Below are 26,945 nucleotides of genomic sequence, written 5' to 3' on the forward strand. Positions count from 1 at the left end.
AAACAAGGGATACCTTGTTAGTATAAGGAGACCCCAAAGATTGCATGACGCAACTTGTATACTAAAATGGGATCCACTATTTATCTGAAATTCTAATTTTACTGGGCTTCTCATATTTTTATTTGCTAAATCTGACAACCTTACTTGTAGTAGGTTGTTCACCCATCCCCATGGATTCCAGGCTTTTTCTAACCTGCTCCCCTTCCTCTAGAAATTGCCCCACCTGTCAACAATTTTCCTAAAATATGATGCTTAGAATTGAACAGTGGGGGGACGCCTGGGTGGCTCAGTCGTGACCTGCCTTTGGCTCAGGTCATGATCCCAGGGTCCTGGGATGGAGTCCCGGGCTCCTTGCTCAGCAGGGAGCCTGCTTCTCCCTCTGCCTGCTCTGCCTGCCGCTCCCCCTGCTTGTGCTCTCTGACAAATAAATAAATAAAATCTTTAAAAAAAAAAAGTGAACAGAGGGGAGTCCTGGTGTCCAATGTCTGACATCATGGTGGCATGTTCTGGGCATGGGTCCCTTGATCAAAGACCACTCCAGGTGAAAGACCAAGTGCCAAACAACAGTACAGAGATGGACCTACCTGCATCACCTGGGGACTCTGTGTATGCTTCCCTGGACATGAGAGGTTGTATTTACCCTTTTGGTTAAGTATTACTCCAGAAAGAAACACCTGTGTATTTTCCTAAAAGAACAGAAGGGAACAAAATATTTTTCTGCTCTTGGTATGCATGAGGAACCATTCTGAACACCACATCTACAGCATCTAACAGCCCTATAAGATGGTCTTTGAAGGAGATATTATTTCCCTTTTTTATAGCCTCAGCATTATTAGGAAGCTTGACAAGCTTATAAGGTATTAGGGACCGAATATATCCCCCCCAGGTTCATATGTTGAAACCCTAACCCCAATGTGATGGTATTGGGGGATACCAATGTTTCTTTTTTTTTTTTTTTAAGATTTTATTTATTTATTTGAGAGAGAGAGAATGAGAGACAGAGAGCATGAGAGGGAGGAGGGTCAGAGGGAGAAGCAGACTCCCTGCCGAGCAGGGAGCCCGATGTGGGACTCGATCCTGGGACTCCAGGATCATGACCTGAGCTGAAGGCAGTTGCTTAACCAACTGAGCCACCCAGGCGCCCCGATACCAATGTTTCTTAAGAAGCAATATTTCTTAAGAAAGGGAAGGTAATTAGGTTTAGATGAGGTCATGCGGGTGAAATCCTCATAATGGGATTAGTGCCCTTAAAAGAAGAGGAAGGCACCAGGGCTCTGCCTTCAGAGAGAACAAGGAGCCACCTGTCTGAAGCCAGGAAGCCAGCTCTCACCAGCACATTGATCTTGGCCTTCTAGCCCCCTAGAACCATGAGAAATAAATGTCTGTTGCTTAAGCCACCCAATCCATGGTATTTTTTATTGGGGTAACCCAAGGGGAGGAAGACACAGAACTAGTGTTTTAGTCAGGTTATGCTGTGGTAATAAACCAACCACAAAATCTCAGCAGCTTTAACACAACAAACACTCATTTGTTGCTCGCACAAAGTAAGATGGGAGACAATGGTAAGGGGAGAAATCCTCTGTTGTGCAGTCACTCAGTGACTTCTGCCATCTTGTAGCCACACCAAGGAAGGACACGTGGCCCTCATGGCCATGACAGCAAGGATAGAGGAGCATGGAGAAGCTCTCTCATATTCCATGCTTCAGCTATAAAGTGACACAGTCATTCGACTTACAACCTATTGGCCAGAACTGTTCAGAGAGCACCTAAGTGGTCTTCCTATGTGCCCAGAAGAGGAAAACGCAGTAGAACCTGGTGAACACATAGCAGTGTCTACCACAATGAGTATATGGTAAAACCAGAATCCACCGGAAGATCTTTAAGCTTTCAAAAATCCATACTCTTTCCATTTCAATAGCTGGTCCTCCCAAGATTAAGGGAATCTGTTCTTCACAAAAAGGAAAAGTCACATGGGACATTTTGTAGACTAGGACACCTCAAGGAAACAGATAGGAAAAATGGCCCTGGTGAATATTTCAGATTTGCAAAACCTAAAGCATCACAAGCTTGCCCCCTTGGAAAATTTTAGAAACATAGAACATGAGATCTCTGCAAGTTGTACCTAGAGGATAAATATCTATGAGACAGGCATGTTGCTCCAGTTTCTAAGAGAAAACCACCGGGTGTGGGGGTGAATCTTCAAGAAGGTTCTGGTATGTTGTAGGGTGACCAACCATTGTAGTTTTCCAGGATTCTCCTTGTTTTAGCTCTAGAAGTTCCACGTCTCAGAACATGGTTTCATCCCAGACAAATGCTTGCTCAGCTGGTTGTACATCGATACTTTTCCTCCCAGACAAGGTCTGAATGTGTCACCTCAGGCGGCTCAGTAAACTGCATGAAGATGTGCAGGATCTGAGAGAGTCAAGTTGGCTCTGAGTCCTAGAGAAACCTGAAGGGAAATAGCACATGAGAATAAGATTCTCCCACAGGAGAGAACTCAGGAAGCTCCTCTATGAATATTGGCCATCTTATCAAAGTAGTCCTCTTCAAGGACTTGGGGAAAGAAAATAGCATGCCAGTACAACTTTGGTTCTGGAGACTCTACTCCGGCTGCTGAAGCCTGAAGTACAAGAGGCTTTTCCCAGCCAGATCAAACCAAGGACCTATATTAAGCTTATAGATAACATTAACACCTCTATCTGTTTCAAGTCAAATACTATTAAAACAGGCTGTCCTCCATCTCGAATTTGTGCTCTTCTTAAGAGGTGTATACACATACACACAAATATACACACACAGATGCACATGCATGCCTTTGCACTTCTTCCAAGGTACATTTCATCCTGTTAGCATTGGCCTAGTGCTTCATTTGTTGAGTTGGATTTGGTATGCACTTTGACCTGTACGCTTTCCATCATCTCCAGATTAAAATCCCAAGTCCACAGCCAGGCTAGGCTCTCAGGGTCCTGCTTAAAAAGCTGCACATTTGACCTTATCACACAGCCCCCCTTCACACAGTGCTCTGATCCAGCTATTCCGTTCCCTTGACCACACTTAGGCTCAATTCACCCAGCTCTGTCCGTCTACACTGATGCCTCCACCTCTTGTGTACTTGGATAAATTCTAAATCCAAGACTCAGATCAGGTTCCTGGATCAGTGATGACTTCTCTGCTATTCTCTATAAATTCTTCCCAAATTCCAGCAGCAGACCTTATACAATTCAAGTACCAGTCAGTTCTGTTCTGTTTATAAATCCCTTCTATGTCAAATTTACATATTTATGGTTATTCAACTTTTAGTTATTTTCTGATTTGTCCCCAAACCGAGACTGTAAATTCCTGGAGAACAGGAACTACCCTTAGCCACTCTTTTTATCCCCTGATGAGTGTACAGCCCAGTGTCTGCACATAGTACGTGCTCAATAAACAAATACTGATTTAGCAGCGGTTTCCGGCCCCAACGTCGCCGGGCGAGGCCGCGCGGGCCCAGTGTCCGCCGGCCCCGCCGCGCGCGCCCCGCCATTGGCTCCGGCATGTCGGGCCCCGGGCCGCGGGAGCCGCCGCAGGCGGGCGGGCCGGCGGGCCCCGAGGGCGCGGACGCGGCGCCGGGCGAGGCGGGGCTGAGCTTCACGACCACCGACCTGAGCCTGGTGGAGATGACGGAGGTGGAGTATACGCAGCTGCAGCACATCCTCTACTCGCACATGGAGGCGGTGGCGGCAGCGGCGGCGGGCGGCTTCGCTGCGGCTGGGGGCGCGGCGGCGGCGGCGGGGGGCGCGGCGCCCGTGTACCCGGTGCTGTGCCCGCCCGCGCTAGCCGACGGCGGCTTCGCGGGCGCAGCGCCCTGCCTGGGCCACGTCGACTTCCAGGAGCTGCGCATGATGCTGCTGAGCGAGGCGGGCGCCCCTGCCATCGCCCCCGCCGAGAAGACGCCGGGCGCCGACGGCCCCTGTCCCCGCGCGCCGCGGCCCAAGGCGCCCGACGGCGGCGGCAAGGAGAACGCGGAGGGCGCGCCCGAGGCGCGGGCCAAGTGGGCCGTGCGCGTCCGCCTGGAGGACCGCTTCAACAGCATCCCTGCCGAGCCGCCGCCCGCCCCGCGCGGCCCCGAGACCCCAGAGCCCCGCGTGGCGCTCAACAATTTGGTAACTCTTATCCGACATCCTTCCGAATTCATGAACGTCCCTCTACATCAGCAACAAAACAAATGCACGACATTGGTGAAAAATAAAACCGCAGCGGCCGCCACCGCTTTACAATTTACATGTCCTCTGTTCACGGCCGATGCTTGCTCTGCTGCGGGGGGTTCGAGCCTCTCACAGACGCAGGGTTCCGGTAACGCCTGTTCTATACTCGAAGCTGCCAAGCATCAGGACACTGGATTGCCTAGAGCATTCTCTTTCTGTTACCAGCAGGAAATTGAACCCACTAAACAGACTTTGGGCAGTAGAAACAAAGCTTTGCCTGAGCAAGTTTGGATTAAAGTAGAAGAAGCGCTATGTAAGCAAGCCATAAGTAAGAGGAATCGGAGTAGAATACGTCAGCTGGCCACAAATGTAGAACGAAGAGCCCTTGGAGAGATTCAGAACGTGGGCGAAGGCTCGACGTCCCCACAGGGCGCTTGGCCGCCCGCGGAGTCCTCGCAGGCAAACCTCGGGGAGCAGACCCAGAGCGGGCCCCGGGGAGGAAGGTCGCACCGTAGGGAGAGGCACAACCGCATGGAAAGAGAGAGAAGGTGCAGAATCCGCATTTGCTGTGATGAGTTGAATCTTTTAGTCCCGTTCTGCAATGCGGAGACGGAGAAGGCGACCACCCTGCAGTGGACCACTGCGTTCCTGAAGTACATTCAGGAAAGACATGGAGATGCTCTTAAAAAGGAATTTGAGAGTGTGTTTTGCGGTAAAACCGGCAGAAGGCTCAAGTTGACCAGACCAGACTCCTTGGTGGCGCGTCCCGCGCATGAGAGCCTACAGAGCAGACCAGCCATGGATGTCAAGTGACCAGAAGGGACCGCTAGTTCCCGGCAGTGGCGGCTGTTGCCCAGGGCCCCGAGCGTCTGTGCAGACCCGGAGCCCCGGCGGTCTGGCTCTGGGGGACGTGAGTGCAGTTGAGGGGCCTCTGTGGGGACGTTACAGCACGTTTTGTAAAGATGTTTGTCTAGAACAAAATACTTAGCCATTCGTGTCCTCTTAGACCATTTGGGGATGAAGACATGTTGACAATTAGCAAGAAACTTTTCAATTATCTGCCTGATTCCATCATGTTTTCTTAACATGATAACTTCAAAAATTAACATCCTTCGTAATTTCCTTAGTCTTCCAAGGTACACCGCTTTTTACTTATTTTATTTACATTTTAAATATGCCTGCTTAGCAATTGGAACAAGTTAAATTGTTCTTAATTAGAAGTAGTTTGGAAATTTTACTCCTTTGTTTCTCCCTCCCCCTGTGCTGACTTCAGTCACATGGCACTGCATTGTGAAATGCGGTCCGTGTCCAACCCTTTTGCTGGACATTTTCCAGAGACTCCCTTTGAAGCCACTTTTGTCCATAAATGAGATATTGTCACAGTGGATTCCTTCAATGCCCTCATTTTCATATTGAGAGTCATTACTTTCTGTGTAATAAACTGTGGTGTTTGGAACTGAAAAAAAAATATTGATTTATTAATATGGATCCATGGGGCAAGGGAAAACCTAACAAAAAGTGTTGAAAAATATGATGCCATGAATATTACTGCATAACTCTCTGTCAAGACAACATACAGAGAAAATCATCCAGAAAAATCAATATTTTTTCTCCTAAGAACTGGAACCTGGGAAAAGTCATGACGAAAATTCAATCCACTGATCAACAGGCTCCCATGGTTAGGCTTCCTATTCCATCCACCATGGCTGGTCCCTGGGGACAGAAAGGCCAGAAATCAAAATGGCAGTAGTTTTGGTTTGGGGAACTGAAATACTTCTGTGGTCAGGCCATGGACCTAGGCACTCAAAGCATACAAGACCCAGCTTTTAGAAACTGCAGAGGTGATAGAAGGGATCAAGTGGGGCCAGGGGAGAGGAGGCCACAAATGGCCACAAATGGAGAGGGTCTTAGGACACAAGAGCTCCTCAACATGTCTAAGGGTTCTTTGTCACTCTCAGAGAATCAGGGAACATGTGCAGCCAAAGGTCTGTCAGTCCCCACCTGTCCTTGTGCCGCCTAAGATAATGTGTCCCAGTGGTTATTTTAGGCCCATCCCAATGAACAAGTAAACGAAAAATCTAAAAATTACAAATTTCAACACTTTTTATGAAATGTTTGTAATGGGATGATATAATAGATAGGGATCTCAGGATGTTAGGAGTGCCACTTTAGAAAGGATGGATAAAGGGCACCTGGGTGGCTCAGTCGGTTTAGTGGCTGCCTTCAGCTCAGGTCATAATCCCAGGGTCCTGGGATCCAGCCCTATATCAGACTCCCTGCTCAGCAGGGAGCCTGCTTCTCCCTCTCCCTCTGCCACTCCCCCTGCTTGTGCTCTCTCTCTCTCTCTCTCTCTATCAAATAAATTTTATTTGAAAATTGAAAAAAGGATGGATAAGAGAAGTCTCCCCGAGGAGGTGACCTTGGGATGAGATTTGGGGCTGGACTTCCTAAGGCAGGCTAAACATGTATTTAAGGTGCCAGCAAAGTAGAGGTACCAAAATTTTGGGGGGGGAAACTTTTATATATAATATTTTTTAAGATATGGAAGTAAACACCTTAGGCAAAATTAGAAGGCTGTACATTCCCCCTATATATATTTTAAGATTTAATATTGTTATTTTGATTTATATGGGCAGGGTGGAAAACTCAAATCTTTTCAGGGCTTAGGACATCTGAAGTCTTACTCCAGGGGCGCCTGGGTGGCTCAGTCATTAAGCGTCTGCCTTCGGCTCAGGTCATGATCCCGGGGTCCTGGGAACGAGCCCCACAACGGGCTCCCTGCTCAACGGGAAGCCTGCTTCTCCCTCTCCCACTCCCCCTGCTTGTGTTCCTTCTCTCGCTTTGTCTCTCTCTATCAAAGAAATAAATAAAATAAAAAAATAAATAAAGCCTTCCTCCAGCCCCAGGAGATCTTAGAAATCACCCCCAGGAATTTAGAATTGATCCATCTTAGGGAACTCCCCAGCAATGATGGCTTTTAAAAGCTCCCAGGATGATTCTAAAGTGGAGCCAGGACTGAGAACCATTGACCTAGGGAAATAATATAGCTGAAGAAGAGGAATCATGGTAAGACCCTAGAATACCCCCAACATTAAGAACAGTAATTCACTACCTTGGCTGCACAATAGAATCACCTTTAGAGCTTTAAACATTACTGATCTTTGGGTTCTACTTGGAGAGATTTCTGATTTAATTGATCTAGCCTGGTCTTCAGAAACTTTAAAAGCTCCCCAGTGATTCGAATGTGTGTTCAAGGTTGATAATCCCTGACTGATAGAAAAGAAAGATGTAACGAAGGAAATCTGGGAAGAAGAAACTAAGGTGGTACAATGAAGAACAGGAGGGTACAGTGTTTTCCTGTTCTTTGACAAGAGAGTGCAGTGTCCCTGAAGCAAAGAGAAAAGGTGTTTCTAGAAGAAAGAAAGAGTTATTATCTGTTGAATGATAAAATCCAGTTCATTCAATAAACATCCCATTCGCTTTTGGTTGGGGTGGTGGTAATGGAAACCAGATGGACGTGGGCAAAAGAGTGAATGGTTGATGAAGAAATGGATACAGTGATTATAGAAAACTGTTAATGAACAGTTTTAGTTATGAAGAGGAACAAAGAATTCAGGCAGCATCTATAGCCAGAATTGAGAACCACTTCCCAGATGTTTCCTACAGTTCCATGGATTGAGACCCAGTGCTCTCTTATAAAACTTTCTACAACAATGGAAATGTTCTGTACCTGCACTGTCCAAAATGGTAGTCACTAACTACTTGTGGCTGTTGAGTGCTTGAAATGTGGTTCAAGTGACTGATGAACTGAATGTTTAATTCTATTAAATCAGCTGTCCATATAATATAACCTAATCATGGGAGTGACTATCCCATCATATTCACAAACTCTGGGGGCTTTATAGGGCTTGTACATCAGAGGCCATCTTAAAATTCTGCCCACTACATTAGAAATGAGTTCTTTATTCCAAGAGGGCTCCTGGCCTAGATTCTGGATGTGAAGGAAGAGAATCAGATTTTGTGATTAATACTCTTAGAACCGAACTCTCTGCAAGCTGATTTAGGAAGTAAGACCTATTGCTCTGCTTCACCACCAGCCTTACGCAAGCATCAGTATTTCCTTGGTCCCCATATTTCCATCCTTTCTCTCCTCTCTCTATTCCCTCATGGGTTATCTCCCCCATTCCCAAGATCTCAGCCACCCCCAACTCACTGAAATCTCTCAAATCTGCAACTGGCAACCAATCTCTCTCCAGAGCTCCAGATTCCTGATTCATATACAACTGCTTAATGACCACCTTTGCCTGCATGTCTCATAAACAGCCCAAACTCAATATATCCAAAATGGAACTCATTCTCTTCCTCCCCAAATGTGTTCCTTCTTCTTTCTCCAAACCTGGGAGTCATCTCTGACTCCTTTTCTCTTCTATTGCACTAAGCCTTCCAGTTTTACCTACGATGCATCACTCAAATATGTCTCCCTCTCTCCCCATTACTTCTGTCTTAGCCCGGTCCCTCACCCCCTTAATTACTCTGACAACATCCTACTTATTGCCTCTAGTCTTGCTCCACTCACGCATTCTTCACTATGCCAATAGTGATCTACTTAAAACGCCAACCTTATTGAACTGTTCTGTTGCCTGAGATTCATCAATTTTTGCCACTGCCTAGAGGATAACCAATTCAATATAAGGCAAATTGATAGCTATGATTAAATAAGTCAATAGATGATGCATTGTGCTAGCTCTGAGAACACTGAACAAGACAGAGATAGTCTCCGCCCTCACAGAGCTTACAGTCTGGCAACGCAGACACACAAGAGTCATGAAAGGGAAAGTAAGATGGGTGTGGGACCATGCAACACCTAAGCATCAAGGAAGGCCTCTCTGAGGCAGCGAGAGGGTACCGACACTTGAAGGATGAGTACGAGTTCATAAGATCAAGGGAAATGATGAAAGTGTTTCAGGTGGAGAGAACAACACAAGGAAGGATCTGAAGTTGTGAAAGAACCCAACAGTGTGGCTGGCACCTAGAGAACAAGGGTTGAGGGACATACAATGAAACTGGAAAAACAGACAAGGACAAGATCATGGGGGAACTTATACACCATGCTAAGAATCCAGGCCACGATCCAAAGGGCAACATGGGGATCCATTGAAGGGTTTTAAAGAGAAGAGTGACATGATAAGGTTTGCTTTTTTTCTTTTTTCTTAAGTTTACATTGGATTACATTACATTTCTTAAGTTTACATTGGATTGGATTAATTGGATTGGCTAGGTCAAAACCCAAGGCAGAGAGACCAGTTGTGAGACCATAGCAATAGTCCAGGTGAGATGATGAGGGCTTAGACTAGGAGGGTGGTAAGGGGGATAGAAAGCAAATAAAGTCAAGAGATATTTAAGAGACAGAATGACAAGTCTTGATGATTGTATATGAGAGGTGACAGAGAGAAAGGAGAAAAGGATGGCTCCCAGGCTTAGGACCTGGACTCCCAGATAGATGGTGAAGCCTAGATGAAGCAAGATGGTGGTGCAAATTTTGGGGGTGGAAATATTGACTTTGGCTTCAGATGCGGAAAGTTAGATAGCTGCAAGATATCCAAGTTAAGACATAGCCTGGGCAGGAAGATACAGAGGTCTAGGGCTCAGATGTGTACATCATCTGCACAGAGGCATAACGGAAGCTTCGCAAGTAAATTAAATCACCTAAAGAGAGTATGTAAAGTTTAAAAAGAGGTTCCAGGACTGAGTCCTGAGAACTGCTGATATTCAGAGGTCGTATAAAAGGCAAAAGGGTGAGGAACCTGGGTGGCTCAGTTAAGTGCCCAACTCTTGATCTCAGCTCAGGTCTTGATCTCAGGGTCGTGAGTTTAAGCCCTGCATTGGGCTCCATGCTGGGCATGGAGTCTACTTAAAAAATTTTTTTATTTTAAAAAGGCAGAAGTAAGGGGGAAAAAAAAAAAAAAACCTAAGGAGTGTCCAGAATAGAACAGGAGGAAAATTAGAATACGATGACATGGAAGCCAAGGACAATGTCTTTCTAGAACAGGGGAGTGGTCAATAGTTCCTAGACATCATATATGTTGGCAATCATTTAGGTAATTGTTCATTATGGCTCCTGCCTACTACTTCCCTCTCATTTCCTGCCATTTCCCAAAACCCATCCTTTGTGCTCTGAGGCCAATCTTGCCTCACTTCTCTTGGAACATGCAACGTATTCTCATGCATCCCATCCTTTTTATATGCAGCCCTCTCTCACTCCAGGCCTCCCCTAACCCTGAACCCCCACTCCCTCCCAGAGTCAGCAGGTAAACATCATCCATCCTTTAATACCCTCGGCTGCTCAGGCATCATCCACTCTTAGGCCTTCCTTGACCATCTCCTCCCCAAACGGAATCAGTCAATATATTTCCCATTCTAGGGTCGCCTGGGTGGCTCAATCGTTGAGCGTCTGCCTTCAACTCAGGTCATGATCCCAGGGTCCTGGGATCAAGCCCCGCATCGGGCTCCCCGCTCTGCGGGTGGCCTGCTTCTCCCTCTCCTGCTCCCCCTGCTGTGTTCCCTCTCTGGTTGTCTCTCTGTCGAATAAATAAAAATAAAATCTTTTAATAAATAAATAAATAAATAAATACCCTTAAAAAATCTATTTCTCATTCTATTCTATTTGTTTACCTGTGTATATTTCTATTATTGTGCTTATCCCAGTATATTGTAATAACTTATTTAATGTCTGAGTCCTCTACTTGACTATGAGCCTCATGAGGGCGAAAACAGTGCTGTATTCTGCTTCCCATAACAATACCTAACATAGTATCAGATACCCGGCCAGCTTCAATAAACATTTTTGGACCTTATCGCTGCCTATATGTCACCTAGGGGATGTGAATGACCTGGGCCGGGATAAAGGACCACAGGAATTACTGACCTGAGCAGGCGGTAAAGACTACAGAATAATGACTGAATCAATAACATGTAATGATTGCTTTTATTCGTGCCAGACTGCTAAGCCCTTGCCAGTGCTCCAGCTCATTCAGGCTTCACCACACCTCATTTATTAGGTGTGATCATCACCCCCACTTTACAGACGAGGAAACGAGATGGGAGAAGTTAAGTCACTTGTCCAAGGTCAGACGCTGGTAAGAGGAGCCAGGTCTTGAACGAACCCAAGTCTGTTTGACCCCAGAGCCCTATACTCTTAAGTCTAGCTGGCATTTGAGCTTGGGGAAAATTCCATGCTGATTCAAACTTACAGAGTAGATTAGTACAATTCAGAAGTGGCATGTGGGCAGTAGGGTGTTGCTGCTCCCAGCACATCCTGCATGGTCCAGCAGATAGCAGTTCTGCTTGGCCAGAAGTCATGAGCGAACTGTCTACGAGGCGTCTGTTCACCAGGGTGGATTTGTCAAGGCCCTGGGTCCCAGGAGCAGGCTGGAGGAGTGCCCTAGAGTAAGCCAATCACTGCAATGTCAGATGCTAAGCTGGGAGTACAAGTGAAAGGTGAGGAAGCCAGAGTGGAAGGAACTAAGCCAAGCTGCCAGGTCTTAGGCAATCTTACCCCCAAGGCTCTGTGCCAAGGACAAGCCACTGTGCCTAAAATAACCTCCCAAGAGAGTCTGATCATTTTGCAATCTCTAATCTCAATACTGACTTTCAGGTCAATGTAACTAGTATTGATTAAGCCCCTATTATACGTTAGCACCATGAAAGGTACAAAGATCTGGTCTTCCACAGAGACCGGGCAAGCCCACAGGGAACAATGAGAGAGCTGTATAAAGCAGTACACAATGCAGCGCCAACTGGTGCACGGTGAGCCACAAAGGCGGCTGAAATTCACAGAAAGGAGAGATCAGGGTGTGCTGCTGGCTTCTTGGAGCACATGAACTGAAGAAAGGAAGACAGAGTAGAAAGAGAACAGCATTTCAGGTAGGAAGAAGATTACGAGCCAAGATGAGGCAGCCACAATGAGAATGGACTGTTTCTTGGGCCATGAGAAACCCATCTGTGGAGCAAAGGGTTCTTGTTGGAGAAGAATGGAATATAAAGTTAGATGAGTAGGGAAGAGCAGAAGAGCAGATCATAGAAGTCTCAGATTCCAAGAACATCAATCAAATAAATCCAATATGCAGAATCCAGGAGTCCTTGTAGGCAATAAGAAATGATCCGGGGGTGCCTGGGTGGCTCAGTTGGTTAAGCGACTGCCTTTGGCTCAGGTCGAGTCCCACGTCAGGCTCCCTGCTCAGCAGAGGGAGTCTGCTTCTCCCTCTGACCCTACCCCCTCTTGGGCTCTCTCTCTCACTCTTTCTTTCTCAAATAAATAAATAAAATCTTTAAAAAAAGAAATGATCCAGGTTTTAAGCAGGCAATTAAGAATAAAAATTTAATTTTAGGAAGATTTATTTGGTGGTAGTGTTTGAGATAAATTACAGAGGAAAGGACTAAAGGCAAAAAAAAAAGGGGGGGGGGCGCCTGGGTGGCTCAGTCGTTAAGCGTCTGCCTTCGGCTCAGGTCATGATCCCAGGGTCCTGGGATCGAGTCCCACATCAGGCTCCCTGCTTGGCAGGCAGCCTGCTTCTCCCTCTCCCACTCCCCCTGCTTGTGTTCCCTCTCTTGCTGTATCTCTCTGGTCAAATAAATAAATAAAAATCTTTAAAAAAAAAAAAAAGAACAACAACAAAAGAGAAAAGAAAACTGTCAAAAACCAAAAAAATGGGACTTCTGGCTGGCTCAGTTGGTACAGCATGCAACTCTTGATCTCGGGGTTGTGCGTTCAAGTCCCATGCTAGACACAGAGCCTACTTAAAAAAAAAAAAAAAGAGAGAGAGAAAGAAAAAAAAAATCTGAATGCTTCTTTGAGCATCCACTAAACATCTAACTGCATGCAAACTTAATAAACATAATTCCTCCTCTGCCAGTCCAATGGGGAAGACATTCATTAATCCCATAGTTACCTATTAAGGACCTACCATATGCCAAGGATCATAGGAGGCTCTGAGGACACAGTGAAAAGCAAAATACAGTCCCAGCCCTCATGAAGCTTATCCACCTCCAATGAGCATGGAAGATAACACAAAAGCAAAGCAACAGTTACATCAATATAAAGTCAGGTGCTAGTGCTATGAAGAAAAATAAAGCAGGGCATTGGGTAGGGAATGGTAAGATAGAATGGTCAGGAAAGGCCTCTCTAAGAAAATGCCACAGTGTTTCTCCAGAGAATAGGTAAAATGGAGATGCCTCTGCTAACAATAAGGATACTGAGAAGGTGACTTAGTTTGTCAGAGTACAGAGAATATGGGGAGTCTTAAAGTGTGTTAAGCTTGTCATAAAAGCAGAAGATCCACACAGAAATATCTAGACTCTAGAACTCTAGTCTACAAAACCAGAGGAAGACAAAGATTAGACATGTAGATTTAAATATCATCCACTGGGGCACCTGGGTGACCCAGTTGGCTAAGCATCTGCCTTCGGATCAGGTCATGGTCCCAGGGTCCTGGAATGGAGCCCCGAGTTGGGCTCCCCACTCCACGGGAAGCCTGCTTCTCCCTCTCCCACTCCCCCTGCTTGTGTTCCCCCTCTCGCTGTGTCTCTCTCTGTCAAATAAATAAATAAAATCTTTAAAAATAAAAATAAATAAAAATCATCCACTGATATTCAAGAGATAAGAAACCTCTCCAAAACTAGTGTACATGAAATGAAAGTAACTCAAGGACTAGAAAAAAAATGGAGTTTAAGATTTACAGATGATTTTATCCTATCTCCTATGATGGATGATCCTGTCCCTTCAGCCTCCTATTATACCAGGGGTGGGCAGTGACTTTGGTAGGTGGCAAGGAGCTGGTAACAAAATACTACTACTGATAATTGAGGCTCATATACAACCATTCATCCAAAAGGCCTCTGTCCCCTGTTCCTTTAATCCCTAAGGCACAGTTGTGGGGACAGCTCTCTCTCTCTTCTGCACTCACCCCTAGGACCACCTGCTGCCCCTTTGTGATGGTTTCCTCTGCAGATGGCTCTGGGTGTTTGTTTTAATTTTAATGTTTGGGAGAAAGGGATTTGGAAAGCAAAATAAATTTTAAACTGGCCTTTCCTACCTTCCCAGAAATGGCACAATTAAATGTTAGGATAGACTCAAGGGTAGGCTGACCAACTATCCCAATTAGCCCAGAGCTGTCCCAGTTTCAGCCCCACAAGTCCTGCACTCAGGGAAACCCCTCAGCCCTAGACACACTGAAATGGTTCATCACCATACAGCTGGTCTGGCCTGTATGATGTAACATAAGGCTTTCCATCTCTAAAGTGACATCAGCACTGTTGAATCACATGCTTAGTTTCCCAAGCCCTACCTAACCCTCTACCCTAGAAGTTGGGTTCTCCTTCCCCACCTAGACAGAGGAGCTACCAGAAATTCCTAAACATAAGTTGATCGTGGATTCCTCAGCCTTCTATTCCCACCATCTCCTACTCAGCTCCAACTACCACCTAAACCAGAAACACCAGATGCACTGGCACACCCAATCCATACTACCTGCTGCTCTTTCTGCCCAGCCCCAGCCAGTAAGCTGGTGGGGTCTGGAGGAGGCCAAAGTCAGATTATCAAAGACGGAAAGAGGGGAAATCACAAAAAAGGGGAACTCCAGATAAACTGCAGCCCACTGACCACGGAAGACATGTGGTTTTCGTCTTTGAGTTACAGAAATACCAGAAATGCTTACGATGGAGTCAATTTCGGAGTTTTGCAACCAAAGCTGGGCTGACTCACCTTCAGAGAAGGAACCAGGTGAAAGCCCCCATAGTAAGGTATACATCATACACTCTTCCAGAAGCCACAGTGTTTGGCACACTCACAAATCTTGAGGTGGCTCACATATCATTTCTGCCAGGTTATTAGAGACTTCTCTAAAATTTTAAGGAAGATTCAAAGAAAATGCCAAGATTGGGGCACCTGGGTGGCTCAGTCGGTTAAGTGTCTGACTTTGGCTCAGGTCATGATCCCAGGGTCCTGGAATCGAGCCCCCCTCAGGATCCCTGCTCAGCGGGGAGTCTGCTTGTCCCTCTCTCACTGTGCCTCTCCTCTTCTTTTTTTTTTTTATTTTTTAAAGATTGTATTTATTTATTTGACAGAGAGAGAGATACAGCAAGAGAGGGAACACAAGCAGGGGGGGGAGAGAGAGGGAGAAGCAGACTCCCCGCTGAGCAGGGAGCCCATTGCGGGGCTCGATCCCAGGACTCTGGGCTCACGACCTGAGCCAAAGGCAGAAGCCTAATGACTGAGCCACCCAGGTGCCCCGCGCCTCTCCCCTTCTTATTCTCTCTCTCTCTCTGTGTCAAATAAATAAATAAATAAAATCTTAAAAAAAAAAAAGAAAGAAAATGCCAAGACTGATATTAATCTCAACTTGGTCCCTTGTTGCAGAAATTTCCTGTCTAACATTAAAAGAACAATAAGCAGTGTTCACCATCCTCTAGGAATAACCCTTATTTGGCCCCGGGTCACCTTCACTGCTTGGGAGCAGGCTAAAAGGCAGAATTTTACCATTGCTGCTTAACTAACCTTGCCGATCCGCATTCACACACAAATCTTACTACCTTAAATGCTAAGAGCCAAGGCAAAGGGTAGTTGTTATGGTTGTCTTTTTTAATTGAATTGTCTGGGAAATTGCCTAACCGCACCCCCCCCCCCCAGAAAAGGACTCAAACATTTGATCTTTGAAACAGCCCCTTTCCCTGTCCCTCCCCACAGGAGGCTGTTGCAAGATTGTATCACTGACCTTTACAATTTTCTGGACAGTCTGATTTCCTCCTCCTCCCCCTTAACTGCTGGCAGCCCTTTGGCCCACTTGCCTCCGCTTTTCCCCTCTTGCTAGCTAACTCTGGTAAATGGATAACCAAAGCCAAATCATTACACCCTCCACACCAGGGTGATGATGTTTAATGCCAGCCAAAATATATCTTTCTCTCCTCCCTTGCTTCCAAGAGTGCTTTTTTTTTTTTTTTTAAGTCTTACTTAAGTAATCTCTGCACCTAAGGTGGGGCTTGAACTAAGGACCACAGATAAGAGCCACATGCTCTTCCAACTGAGTCGGCCAGCGCCCCCCCCCCCCGCCCCCGCCCAGAGTTCTCTGTTTAGCTCTTACCCAAACCCTCTATTCTCACCCTTCTGCCCCTGTTTCTATAAGCTGAAATGGCACAGTGATGTTGCAACCCCAAACCCAGGGAAGTGGTAAGTAATTACTGAGAGCATGAAGTATTTGCAATCCAGACCAAGCAGAAGAAATTTATCGACAGTCCGCTTCCATCTCCTCTGCCCTGTAGCCCCCAGCTGCACTTCTCAAGTAGGAGTGGGGATAACTGGAATTTAATGATACCCAGAAGTACATATACAAACAGGGGCAAGCGCAGAGACTCATCACACACACAGTTGTGCAAAAGGGCACCCTCAATAAGTAGTTATCGATCAAGTGACCCTGGCAGGGAAAGCACCTGTGAATAAAACCAGTCAGGCCGGAAAGAAACAGAAGCACATACAGAGTCTGGAGACCTGGTTCTGCTCCTTACCAGGATCCCTCTCCCCTTGTCTTCTCCCGTCCGATCCCCACACCTGTGGGTAGACGACAACCCTTAGGAATAAAAACTAAAGATTTATAAAAAATAGCCAGAAATCCAAAAAAAAAAAAAAAAAACTAAAGATTTTCCGGTTAGGTAGAACGCCCCCCTCCCCGAGATGTCCTCATTAGGGGTCCCTCACGGGCCACCCCAGACAAGGAAAGCTGTGCCACCCACCCACATCACTAAGGAAGAGTCCCGTGGGAAACGTACACGATACCTCCCAAGGCTCCGGGTCCCCACCGGTGGGCGCACCCGGCGTGGGACCTCCTGCGTCCCGGCCGCACCCCGCCCCCCGCACCCCCGCCGCGGTCTGCCCGGCCTGGGACTCCCAGCTCACAAGGCCCAGGCGTGCACAGCTCCTGGCCACCTCCACCTAGGTCCTTCCGCGCCCTGCCCTCTCCTTCCCCCTCCTCCCCCCTCCTTCCTCCCCCCTTGTTCCTCTGGCGCTAGCGGCGCTGGCCCCGGGCCAAGGGAGCCCGGGAGGCGGGTCTCGGAGGAAAGATATAAGCGGCCCCGGGGCACGTCCAAGGTGCCGGCTGCGGAGTCTCCACCTGGAAGAGCCGCGGCTGCCCCGGAGGAGGAGGAGGAGAACGCATTGCCCCGGAGTAGGAGGAGGAGGAGAACGTACTGCAGGTCGCCGGCGCCGCCGCCCCCGGCTCGAGCTGCGTCCTGCTCGCGCTGCGCCTCGGAGGTGAGCCCCGGCGGGTGGCAGAGCGTGGCCGGGCGGGCCCCCCTGCCCGCGGGACGGCCGAGCGAGGGGGCTCTCGGGCAGGCTGGAGCCATCCTTCCGTGGCTGAACGGTCCCCTTTCCTGCGCCGCCCCTCCCGCAGGTCACCCCCGCCCCCGAGATGGAAACGGTGCAGGAGCTGATCTCGCTGGCCAAGGAGCTGATGGCCTGGAGGCCCAGTCGGAAGCTGGTGAAGCTGTACGTGCTGGGCGGCGTGCTGGCCTTCTTCGGCGTGGTGATCGGCCTGGTGGAGACTGTGTGCAGCCCCTTCACGGTCGCCGGCCGCCTGCGGGACGAGGAGGCAGCGGTGGCCGAGCTGCTGGTGGCCCGAAAGCGGAAGGTCCTCGCGACCCAGACCCTGCGGGAGAAGAGCAAGCAGCAGGAGGCCGTCCTCTGCAGCCGGGCGCTCTCCAACCGGCAGCACGCCTCCTAGGACCCCTGGGAGCCCGCAGAGGGAGTGGAGAGAGAGCCTGAGTGCGAGAAAGAGCGCGTCTAGGGCGACGCCGGGCTCAAGTGGGAGAGAGCAGGAGTGCTGTGTTGTTTGGACTTAGATCTGAGAAGCCGCAGACTTCCAGAACTGAACTACCACACGGATCCACCAAAGGAGTTTGGGATTAAGTGTTGCTGCTGTGCAGCATTGCAGGATGACATGTCCAAAATTACGTATCTTTGAGCTATATGAGTGCATCTACCATTTTGCACTAGGGCGGAAGGCAGGGAATGCTTTTTATATTATTATTATTATTATTATTATTATTATTATTATTATTATTATTACAATGACGACCATTTTGCATTTTGAAATAAAACTCTCATTTTATACTATGGCTCAGTATCTGATTCCTGGGGGGCATGTTTCCCTGGGGTGGACAGCAGAGAGGGTGAGCATGCTGCCCAAGAGGGTCTTAGCTGAGCACTGCGGGAAGAGCAGCTGCGTGACCGGCAGGCAGCATTTGCGTCACTGTTAGGGACTCTGATATTCATATTACATGCTTATAAGTATGTTGAGGATTCGTTTTTGTTTCATGGTACGGGTGACAGGAGAGAAACTTTTATTAAATCTCACCAGGCTTAGCATTTTAAGATCGGAAGATAAATCAACTTCTGAGCTACAGTACACGAATAGCAGATACTGATTAATTCTAGGGCAAAACCCTATTTGCCATCTCACACCTGACCAGAGGCTCCTATGACTGATACCTCTTTCTTCCTAACTGTATTTTAATAAGAGAGAGAGAGGAAAGAAAACTAGCTAGCTGTTCGGAAGACAGGCCAAGCCCCCAAGAATGCCTAATTGGATCTCCAGCTCTATGCAGCCTTCCTCCCCATTAACTCAAATCATAGTAAGAAGCTCTGGGTTAGAAGGAGAAAAGACTGGTTATCACCCATCTGAGTCCTCTCCCTCCAGGGATAGAGTATAAACTTCTTGTGATCAAGGTCCTTGTCTTCCTCTTCCTCTTTAGTGTTTATAGAAATTACCAAGTCTTGTTGAATCTCAGATCTGTACCTCTGAAACAAATAATGCAATATATGTTAAGAAAAAAGAAAAAGAAGAAGATAGCAGGAGAGGAAGAATGAAGGGGGGGAAATCGGAGGGGTAGACGAACCATGAGAGACGATGGACTCTGAAAAACAAACTGAGGGTTCTAGAGGGGAGGGGGGGGTGGGAGGATGGGTTAGCCTGGTGGTGGGTATTAAGGAGGGCACATTCTGCATGGAGCACTGGGTGTTATGCACAAACAATGAATCAGGGAACACTACATCTAAAACTAATGATGTAATGTATGGTGATTAACATAACAATAAAAAAATTTTTAAAAAAAGAAATTACCAAGTCTTGGACAAATAATAGGTCCTTACTAAATATTGATTGCTCAAGTAATCTATTTATGAAATTAGAATACTGATTCTCAGTGGAAGGAGAGGCAATTTTGTTCCCCCAGGAGACATCTGAAAATGTCTGGAGACGTTTCTGGTTGTCTGGTAGGGGAAGAGGAGCACTATTACTAGCATCTAGGGAGTAGAAGCCAGGGATGCTGCTAAACATCTTAGAATGCACAGGACACCCACCCACTTCAAACCATTCTCCAGTCCAAAATGTCAATAGGGCAGAGGTTGAGAAGCCCTGGGTTAAAGGAAAGGAAAGAAAAAGGGTTTGCTTAATAGTTTCAGAATCAAGGTTTTGGGGTGGTCTCGGGAGACTACGGTTGTTATCAAATAGAAGTCCCTCTCCCCACACAGGGACAGAAATGGTCCTTGGCCCTATCCTGTTTGGCAATTTTATCATCAACCTAGGAGAAGTGACAGGAGGTATACATATCAATTCTGTTGCTGATGCAGAGCTGAGTCAGGATTCAAAACGACTCAACTGGTGGGAAGCATGCCCTGAAGCTAATCAACTGAAACTGAACAGAGAAGATACAGTACAGAATTAGTTCCAAACATCCAGTTGCATGGCCACAGAATTAGGAAGGCTTATTCTAGCAGCAGATCATGTGAAAAAGACCTAGGTGTTTCCACTGATTACAAGCCCAAGATAAGCCAACAAGTGGCTGCCAAAAAAAAACCCCTAACATCTCATTGGTAGAAGTGGAATGTCCAGAAAAGGGGATGAGGAGGTGGATTTGTTTTACTTTACAGTCTGGCAGGTGGGAAACCAAAGAAGTTAAAAGAGACCTCCTGGATTTGCTTCTGTTTGCATTCTGAATCCTCCATTTGCTAGCTTTAAGACCTTGGACAAGTTACTTATAAACTCTCTGCCTCTGGTTAGTTAACTTCTTTCCCCATCTATAAAATAGTGACTCCCTCGTGGGATAATTTTGCAAATTAAAGGAGACAATGCATGTATAGTGCTTAGAGCAGTTACCTGGCAAACAGCTTTCAGTTGTTAAATTTCAAGAGAGACCTTGACAAACAAAAACCTACTTAGATCAGAGGGACCTGGGCATATAAAAATCTGGGAACCCGGGCGCCTGGGTGGCTCAGTCGTTAAGCGTCTGCCTTCGGCTCAGGTCATGATCCCGGAGTCCTGGGATCGAGTCCCACATCGGGCTCCCTGCTCGGCAGGAAGCCTGCTTCTCGCTCTCCCACTCCCCCTGCTTGTGTTCCTGCTCTCGCTATCTCTCTCTCTGTCAAATAAATAAATAAAATCTTAAAAAAAAAAAAAATCTGGGAACCCTGTCACATACAAAACAATTGAATAGAGGAGTAGAGAAGTTACAATACAATTCTGTCACATACTTGCCTCCAAATAGTTGAAAGGCTGCCATACTGATTCAATAAAGTCCAATAAAATAGACTTATTTTATGTGGCTTGAAAATACAGAACTAAAAGTAGCAAAGAGAAGTAGAAGGAAGCAATTCTCAGGTCATTAAGAAATCAGAGTAATTCAAAACATAAGGAGTTTCCCTGTGATGTATAGTAAACTCCTCATTACTAAAAGCATGCAAGCAGAAGTTGGAAATAAACTGGAGAGGAGATTTCTGAACTTGGAAGGGAAATTGGTCTTATGACCTCTGAGGTCCCACCCAGTTATAAGATGCTGGGATTCTAGGGGCACCTGGATGGCTCAGTCGTTAATCGTCGGCCTTAGGCTCAGGTCATGGTCCTGGGATGGAGCCTCGCATCAGGGTCCCTGCTCTGTGGGAAGCCTGCTTCTCCCTCTCCTGCTTCCCCTGCTTGTGTGTTCCTTCTCTGGCTGTCTCTCTCTCTCTCAAATAAATAAAATCTTAAAAAAAAAAAAAATGCTGGGATTCTATTTGGTACAACCACCAAATAGGGGATATATTTCCTATTTCAGGCTGCTTCTCTGAACCCTTCCTTCCACCCCCAACACACACACACCCTCTGTGTTTCCTGTGCCTTTTTGTTCTTTTTCTCAGCATGTTGACAAATATTTTCCTTCTTCCTAAATGACTATTAAAAATAATGAATTTATATATTAACTACCTTGAATTTAAATAATAATAATGAACTTAATTCCAAAATAAAATATTTACCAATTAAGTTTATCTAACAAAGGCTTTTGCCTCTTAGAAAATACCTTAACCTGGTGGTTGAAACTAATGGTTCTCAAACTTTGTCACTGTGAAACAATTATTAGTCACCTTGTTTGTTCCAAAACTCTGATCTATTAATATAAATAAATATGTAATTTTGTATTATATCAGATTCCAACCTGTACTATGTTTTATTTTTTTTTATTTTTTTTAATTTTTTTTTTAAAGATTTTATTTATTTATTTGAGAGCCAGAGACAGAGATAGCGAGTGAGAACACTGAGCGGGGAGGAGAGGGAGAAGCAGGCTCCCCACTGAGCAGGGAGCCCGATGCGGGGCTCGATCCCAGGACCCTGGGATCATGACCTGAGCCGAAGGCAGACGCCCACCGACTGAGCCACCCAGGTGCCCCACCAACCTGTACTATGTTTTTTTTTTTTAAGATTTTATTTATTTATTTGAGAGAGAGAGAATGAGAGACAGAGAGCATGAGAGGGAGGAGGGTCAGAGGGAGAAGCAGACTCCCTGCCAAGCAGGGAGCCCGATGCGGGACTCGATCCCGGGACTCCAGGATCATGACCTGAGCCAAAGGCAGTCGCTTAACCAACTGAGCCACCCAGGCGCCCCAACCTGTACTATGTTTTAATGAAAGCACATAGTTGGTATCAACTGTGAGAATATTAAAAAGTTGCCACATTCTTAGGACAAGTTTGATTGTTCTATAATCATGGTTTAAACCCATTGGCTCAATCAATGACAACTCGCCTCAGCTAACACATTCTTACAAGCCAACCAGCCAGTGATAGACCCTTGCTTCTGAGGGTCAACCAACCAGGAACTGACACACCCCATAAATACATTCCAGAGCGCCAGGCAGTCAACAAATAAGTATGCTTCTATAGGTGATATCAGCCCACTTAAGTCGGGAAAGTATGCCAATCTCTGAATTTTGTGTTTCCCAAAAACCAACAAGTATGCTTACTAGGTTCATTGTGCCCAAACTCTGTTTGTCCTTCATATCTGCTGCCAGCTCAGTCAGTCCCAATGACAGATTGAACTCCAGTGGTTTCAACTGAGTTCTCACTACTTCTATGATTTGTACCCAAGTAGGTCTTTGTATAAAATCATCAGTCTTTGTACAAAGTAATCAGGTATTTTAGTTGACAGGTATACATGCTGGTAAATAATTACACCTAGGCCTTTGTATAAGGTCATTAGACATTTTGTTTAGGAGGCATACCACTGAGTAATTAGACATAGGTCTCATACAGTTCATTAGACCTTTTGTTCTGGAGGTATACCATTTGCTTGCTATTTGTGTCATTAAAGTGCTTATTCCCCTGCTGCTCACTTTACCTTTGCTTTTGTTTGTCTATATTTAAAGTCTTGTCTTATGTGTTTTTGTTTTGTTCTGGAATACCTTATTTCTGATATATGTATAAGGGAGTGTTTCATAGGGAATGGCCCACTAAATCACTAATCCAATCCAAGTTGACCTAAGGGATCGTAGCTGGAGATCCATTAGACCGGTGCCCAATTCAGGAAAAGGCAATTGGCCAAACTTAGATTTGGGTCCCCTACAAAACTTTCACGAGAGCATTCTCTGTCTTGTCAATGTGTGAAAGAAGGTCACTTTTAGTCTGTATGTTTGGTCAAACATTGTCAGGTCATTGATTGCATGGCCCTTTCCTAACCTTTGCTTAGAAAGGGCATGCAAGATACCATTTGCAGGCACACATTCTTACTAAGCAGCCTCTTTCGTCTTTCTGGGTTCTTCTATGTCGAAACTGCAACCTCCTCTTGCAAGAACTCTTAACTTCCCATATAAAGCTGCACTGTAATCCTAACTCTTGTGCTTACTTTGATAAAGGACAAAAACTTTGAGTTAGAATAACAATGGCCATCATGGAGGAAACTTGACATGTCAAAATCAGTAAATTAATTCATTTAAGAAGAACTCCAGAAATCTAGAGTCAGTAGTTTGCTTCTTTAATTCACATGCTGAGCCCTAAAAAGCAAAATTCTAATTCCAGTATGGTCTCTCTCAAAGACTCTGATACCCTCTGAAACTCACCCCTATTTCATTTCCCTCTCTTTCCATTCATCTTTGCTTGACCTTTTATATGAGCCATCCTTTCATCAGAATTTTCTCTGGAAAAAAAGCAATCACATTGTAACATTGCTAAACCAGAAGGCAGTTCTAGAGAAGTTGGGTGAACCGTTCTGAGGGATTTTTGTTTGTTTCATTTTCGATTTAAAATAAACTGAATTTTTTTTTAAAGGAGCTAAATTTAAGCCCTGGTCTGGAACCATATTAAGAGTTATAATTAGGGGCGCCTGGGTGGCTCAGCTGTTAAGCGTCTGCCTTCGGCTCAGGTCGAGCCCCACATCGGGCTCCCTGCTCAGCGGGAAGCCTGGTTCTCCCTCTCTCACTCCCCCTGCTCGTGTTCCCTCTCTCGCTATCTCTGTTTGTCAAATAAATAAATAAAATCTTAAAAAAAAAAAAACTTAAAAAAAATAAATAAATTGAATTTTTTTTTTAAAGGAGCTAAATTTAAGCCCTGGTCTGGAGCCATATTAAGAGTTATAATTAGGGGCCCCTGGATGGCTCAGTAGTTAAGCGTCTGCCTTCGGATCAGGTCATGATCCCAGGGTTCTGGGTTCGAGCCTGACGTTCCGGGATCAAGCCCCACATTGGGCTCCCTGCTCAGCGGGAAACCTGCTTCTCCCTCTCCCACTGCCCCTGCTGGTGTTCCCTCTCTTGCTGTGTCTCACTGTCAAATAAATAAATAAAATCTTAAAAAAAAAAAAAGAGTTATAATTAAAGATTTTCCTAAACCTAAAGAAGTTGGGTAGAAATTTGTTAAATAATTCAGCATTTTATTAGGTACTTATTGCTCTGGACTACAGACCTGTACCAAGTAGTTCAATTAATTGTTAGTACTACAGATGGAGAAAAATATATAAAAGCAGCAGGGAAAAAAGGAAAAATTTAAATAACTCAGCCATGTAAAATGAAAGAAAAAAGTGCCTTAAGAGAGCAAGAAAAAATAGAAAATACAGTACAAAAGACAATTCCAGAAGCCTTTCTTTTAAAGGGACATTGGACAAAGATTCAAAATTATAAATTAAATAAAAATGAAAACAGACTTCAGGAAATTTTCAAAGAGTATTCTGGAGTAGACCCAACAGTTGAAGTAAAGGAGACTAGTCTTTTTCAGTTCTTTTTTCTTTCTTTTAATGGGCTTAAATATAAATTAGGGGATTTAATAAGAGAAAAAAATAAGTGAAATCCCAAATGTCCAATTTGTGGCTAGGCATTTTCAGAGAGCCTTAGAAAGTAAATAAGCTAGAAATCAATAGAATTTATAGTTCTCTAGATAAAACAACTGTCTCCTGAAAGAAAAACAAGACTAAAAAGTCTTCTATCCTCTAAGAATTGGGAGCCTATAGAGAGGGATACTTAGTTAGTTATTGCAAGGAAAAACATCATTGAAAGAACCAATGTCCCATTTTGACTAAGAAACAGAAAGATGACTACCCAAAATCTGTCCAGTGATGCGGTTCCAAGGGAGACATTAGCATCCAACAATTCCAGTCCTTCCTCTAAATTTATGTCCCAAAATCTCATAGACACCACTATGCGACCATGTCAATTACACCCTCCCTCAGGGTGGGGCTTTGTCTAGCTTGGCTAACCCTCTATTCCCAGCTCCTACCCTAGTGCCTGGCCTGGAGTAGGCGCTCATTAAGTATCTGTTGAATCGTGAATAAATAAATGGATAAAGACAGTGAACTTTGTATTGGCACACAGTTATCCGTGCCTTAGTCCAAAAGAACGGAACCTCTAAATTGAGGCATGATCCTCTATCATTAATTGGTGTGACTCAGGCTGGAATTAGTGGAGATCCTACCCCACCTGGATCTTGTGGTAGGCTTCTGTCTTCCCCTCCACTGTCTGCTCCCTGCTCCCGCTGATGTGATCACCGTAATTGTTTATGTCACTTAGATGACTCCCTTAGGAGTTCATAACTGAGAAATGTGCAGACACACAGGTCTCACAGAGTACACTGGATCCTAAAGTCTCTTCTGGTAGGGAGGGAGAACCTGCCAGAACCCAGTTCTTGTTTCAGTATCTCCCTTTGAGGCAAAGCCAGGAATCTGAGCTCGAGCCTTTGCTGAGGGTGGGACAAGGGCTCTGCCTTTGTGCCTCTGGCCTGTGTAGAGCTAACAACAGTTAATGACTAGGTCTCCAGGGCAACCAGGACCACCTTCAATCCTTCCAGCCCTGGGGTGTTCTGTCCCTTGGGGAGCCCTGGACCCCCGAGCCTGCCAGCCAGGACAGGCCCACTGGCCCACTCTGGCTTCCCTTTGGGGCTCCTCCCCCAGCGCCTCCTGGCTGCAAGCTCCGTCCTAGCAGAAGGCCCTTCTTCCTTGGCCTGGGTTTCACCTTCTTGTATCAAGTGGCAGACCAGCTGGTTCCAGGCCCGAAGCAGGTCTTTTGGCTCCTCCCAGAAACCAACCAACTTCGGAGCAGGAAATCCTGCCCCTCCCCAAAGAGTGGGAAACCGCCCGGAAAGAGAGAGATGAAACAGAAGGGAAGGCAGAGGAGGAGGGAAAGGGAGAAAAGAAGCCAAAGGAAACAGGAGATCAATAAAAAGAAGTCAAATTTGGTTGAAAGCTCAAGGTAAGACTTTTTAAAATCACATTATATATAATAGCATCACTATTTGTGTCGGGGCCTAGTACATAGTAGGTCCTCAGAAAACCGCTATTGAAATAATGCATCTATTGGAATAAACTGGAGGTCTGGGCTGAAGAGAGATTTCAATGTCAAATGCTGGTCCAAAAAAAAAAAAAAATGCCCAATGAGATTTGCAACATGTAGGAGGGAAGATATGATAAGACGCAGATGGAATGAGACGTCTGTTACTGGCACCGGGAGCATTCTGATCATTTTGGGACAGAAAGTTAAGTTGGAACAAAAAGTTGCAAAAATAGTTCTAAAAGGTCTGCCTGTTCTTTTAAAATCGTACAGAGATTGCAGGTCGTAAGCATTTTTTTAAAAATTGCCTCTAAACCGATGACAGAGCACAAACACCAGGCTGTATCTCGGGAATTGCTGAGAACCCTGATATCTGCATACTGCAGCCAATCATCAGCCCCTTCAATATTATTAATATTGATACCCGGAGCCTCGAGGAAGGCTCTGTTTTATCACGAGAAGTCTTGTTCAGTGGACCAAGGGAGGCCGAAAGGTGTCGATCAAAATTCTTCATGTGCTGTTCGCCTATTCCTTAGCCCCAGTCCAGCCTGACTGCTCAGGATACTGACCCTCCGAGCCTTAAAAAGGCCTGTTCAGGGAAAATTCAAAGGCACTTCTTTCAGGTCAGTTAGAGAAACCCGACAGGAACAGAAAATGCCATTCCC

At 45.8% G+C, this 26,945-nt stretch overlaps 2 protein-coding genes across 2 annotated transcripts; both read left to right on the forward strand.

Moving 5' to 3' along the window:
- Positions 1 to 3,533: 3,533 nt before the first annotated feature.
- On the forward strand, positions 3,534 to 4,997 carry LOC110574182 (transcription factor-like 5 protein). Its single transcript, XM_044916355.1, has one exon. It carries the CDS (start codon positions 3,534 to 3,536, stop codon positions 4,995 to 4,997), a length of 1,464 nt encoding a protein of 487 aa, XP_044772290.1.
- Positions 4,998 to 17,275: 12,278 nt separating this feature from the next.
- On the forward strand, positions 17,276 to 18,316 carry G0S2 (G0/G1 switch 2). Its single transcript, XM_021682523.1, has 2 exons — positions 17,276 to 17,481; positions 17,621 to 18,316. The coding sequence occupies exon 2, from the start codon at positions 17,639 to 17,641 to the stop codon at positions 17,948 to 17,950; it is 312 nt and encodes a 103-aa protein (XP_021538198.1). The 5' UTR covers positions 17,276 to 17,481; positions 17,621 to 17,638; the 3' UTR covers positions 17,951 to 18,316.
- Positions 18,317 to 26,945: the final 8,629 nt, after the last annotated feature.

This window comes from Neomonachus schauinslandi, chromosome 6 (genome assembly GCF_002201575.2).
Source record: "Neomonachus schauinslandi chromosome 6, ASM220157v2, whole genome shotgun sequence".
Lineage (NCBI taxonomy): Eukaryota > Metazoa > Chordata > Mammalia > Carnivora > Phocidae > Neomonachus > Neomonachus schauinslandi.

Coding starts and splice junctions, on each gene's coding strand:
- LOC110574182 (XM_044916355.1), top strand. CDS start 3,534: ATGTCGGGCCCCGGGCCGCGGGAGCCGCCGCAGGCGGGCGGGCCGGCG.
- G0S2 (XM_021682523.1), top strand. CDS start 17,639: ATGGAAACGGTGCAGGAGCTGATCTCGCTGGCCAAGGAGCTGATGGCC.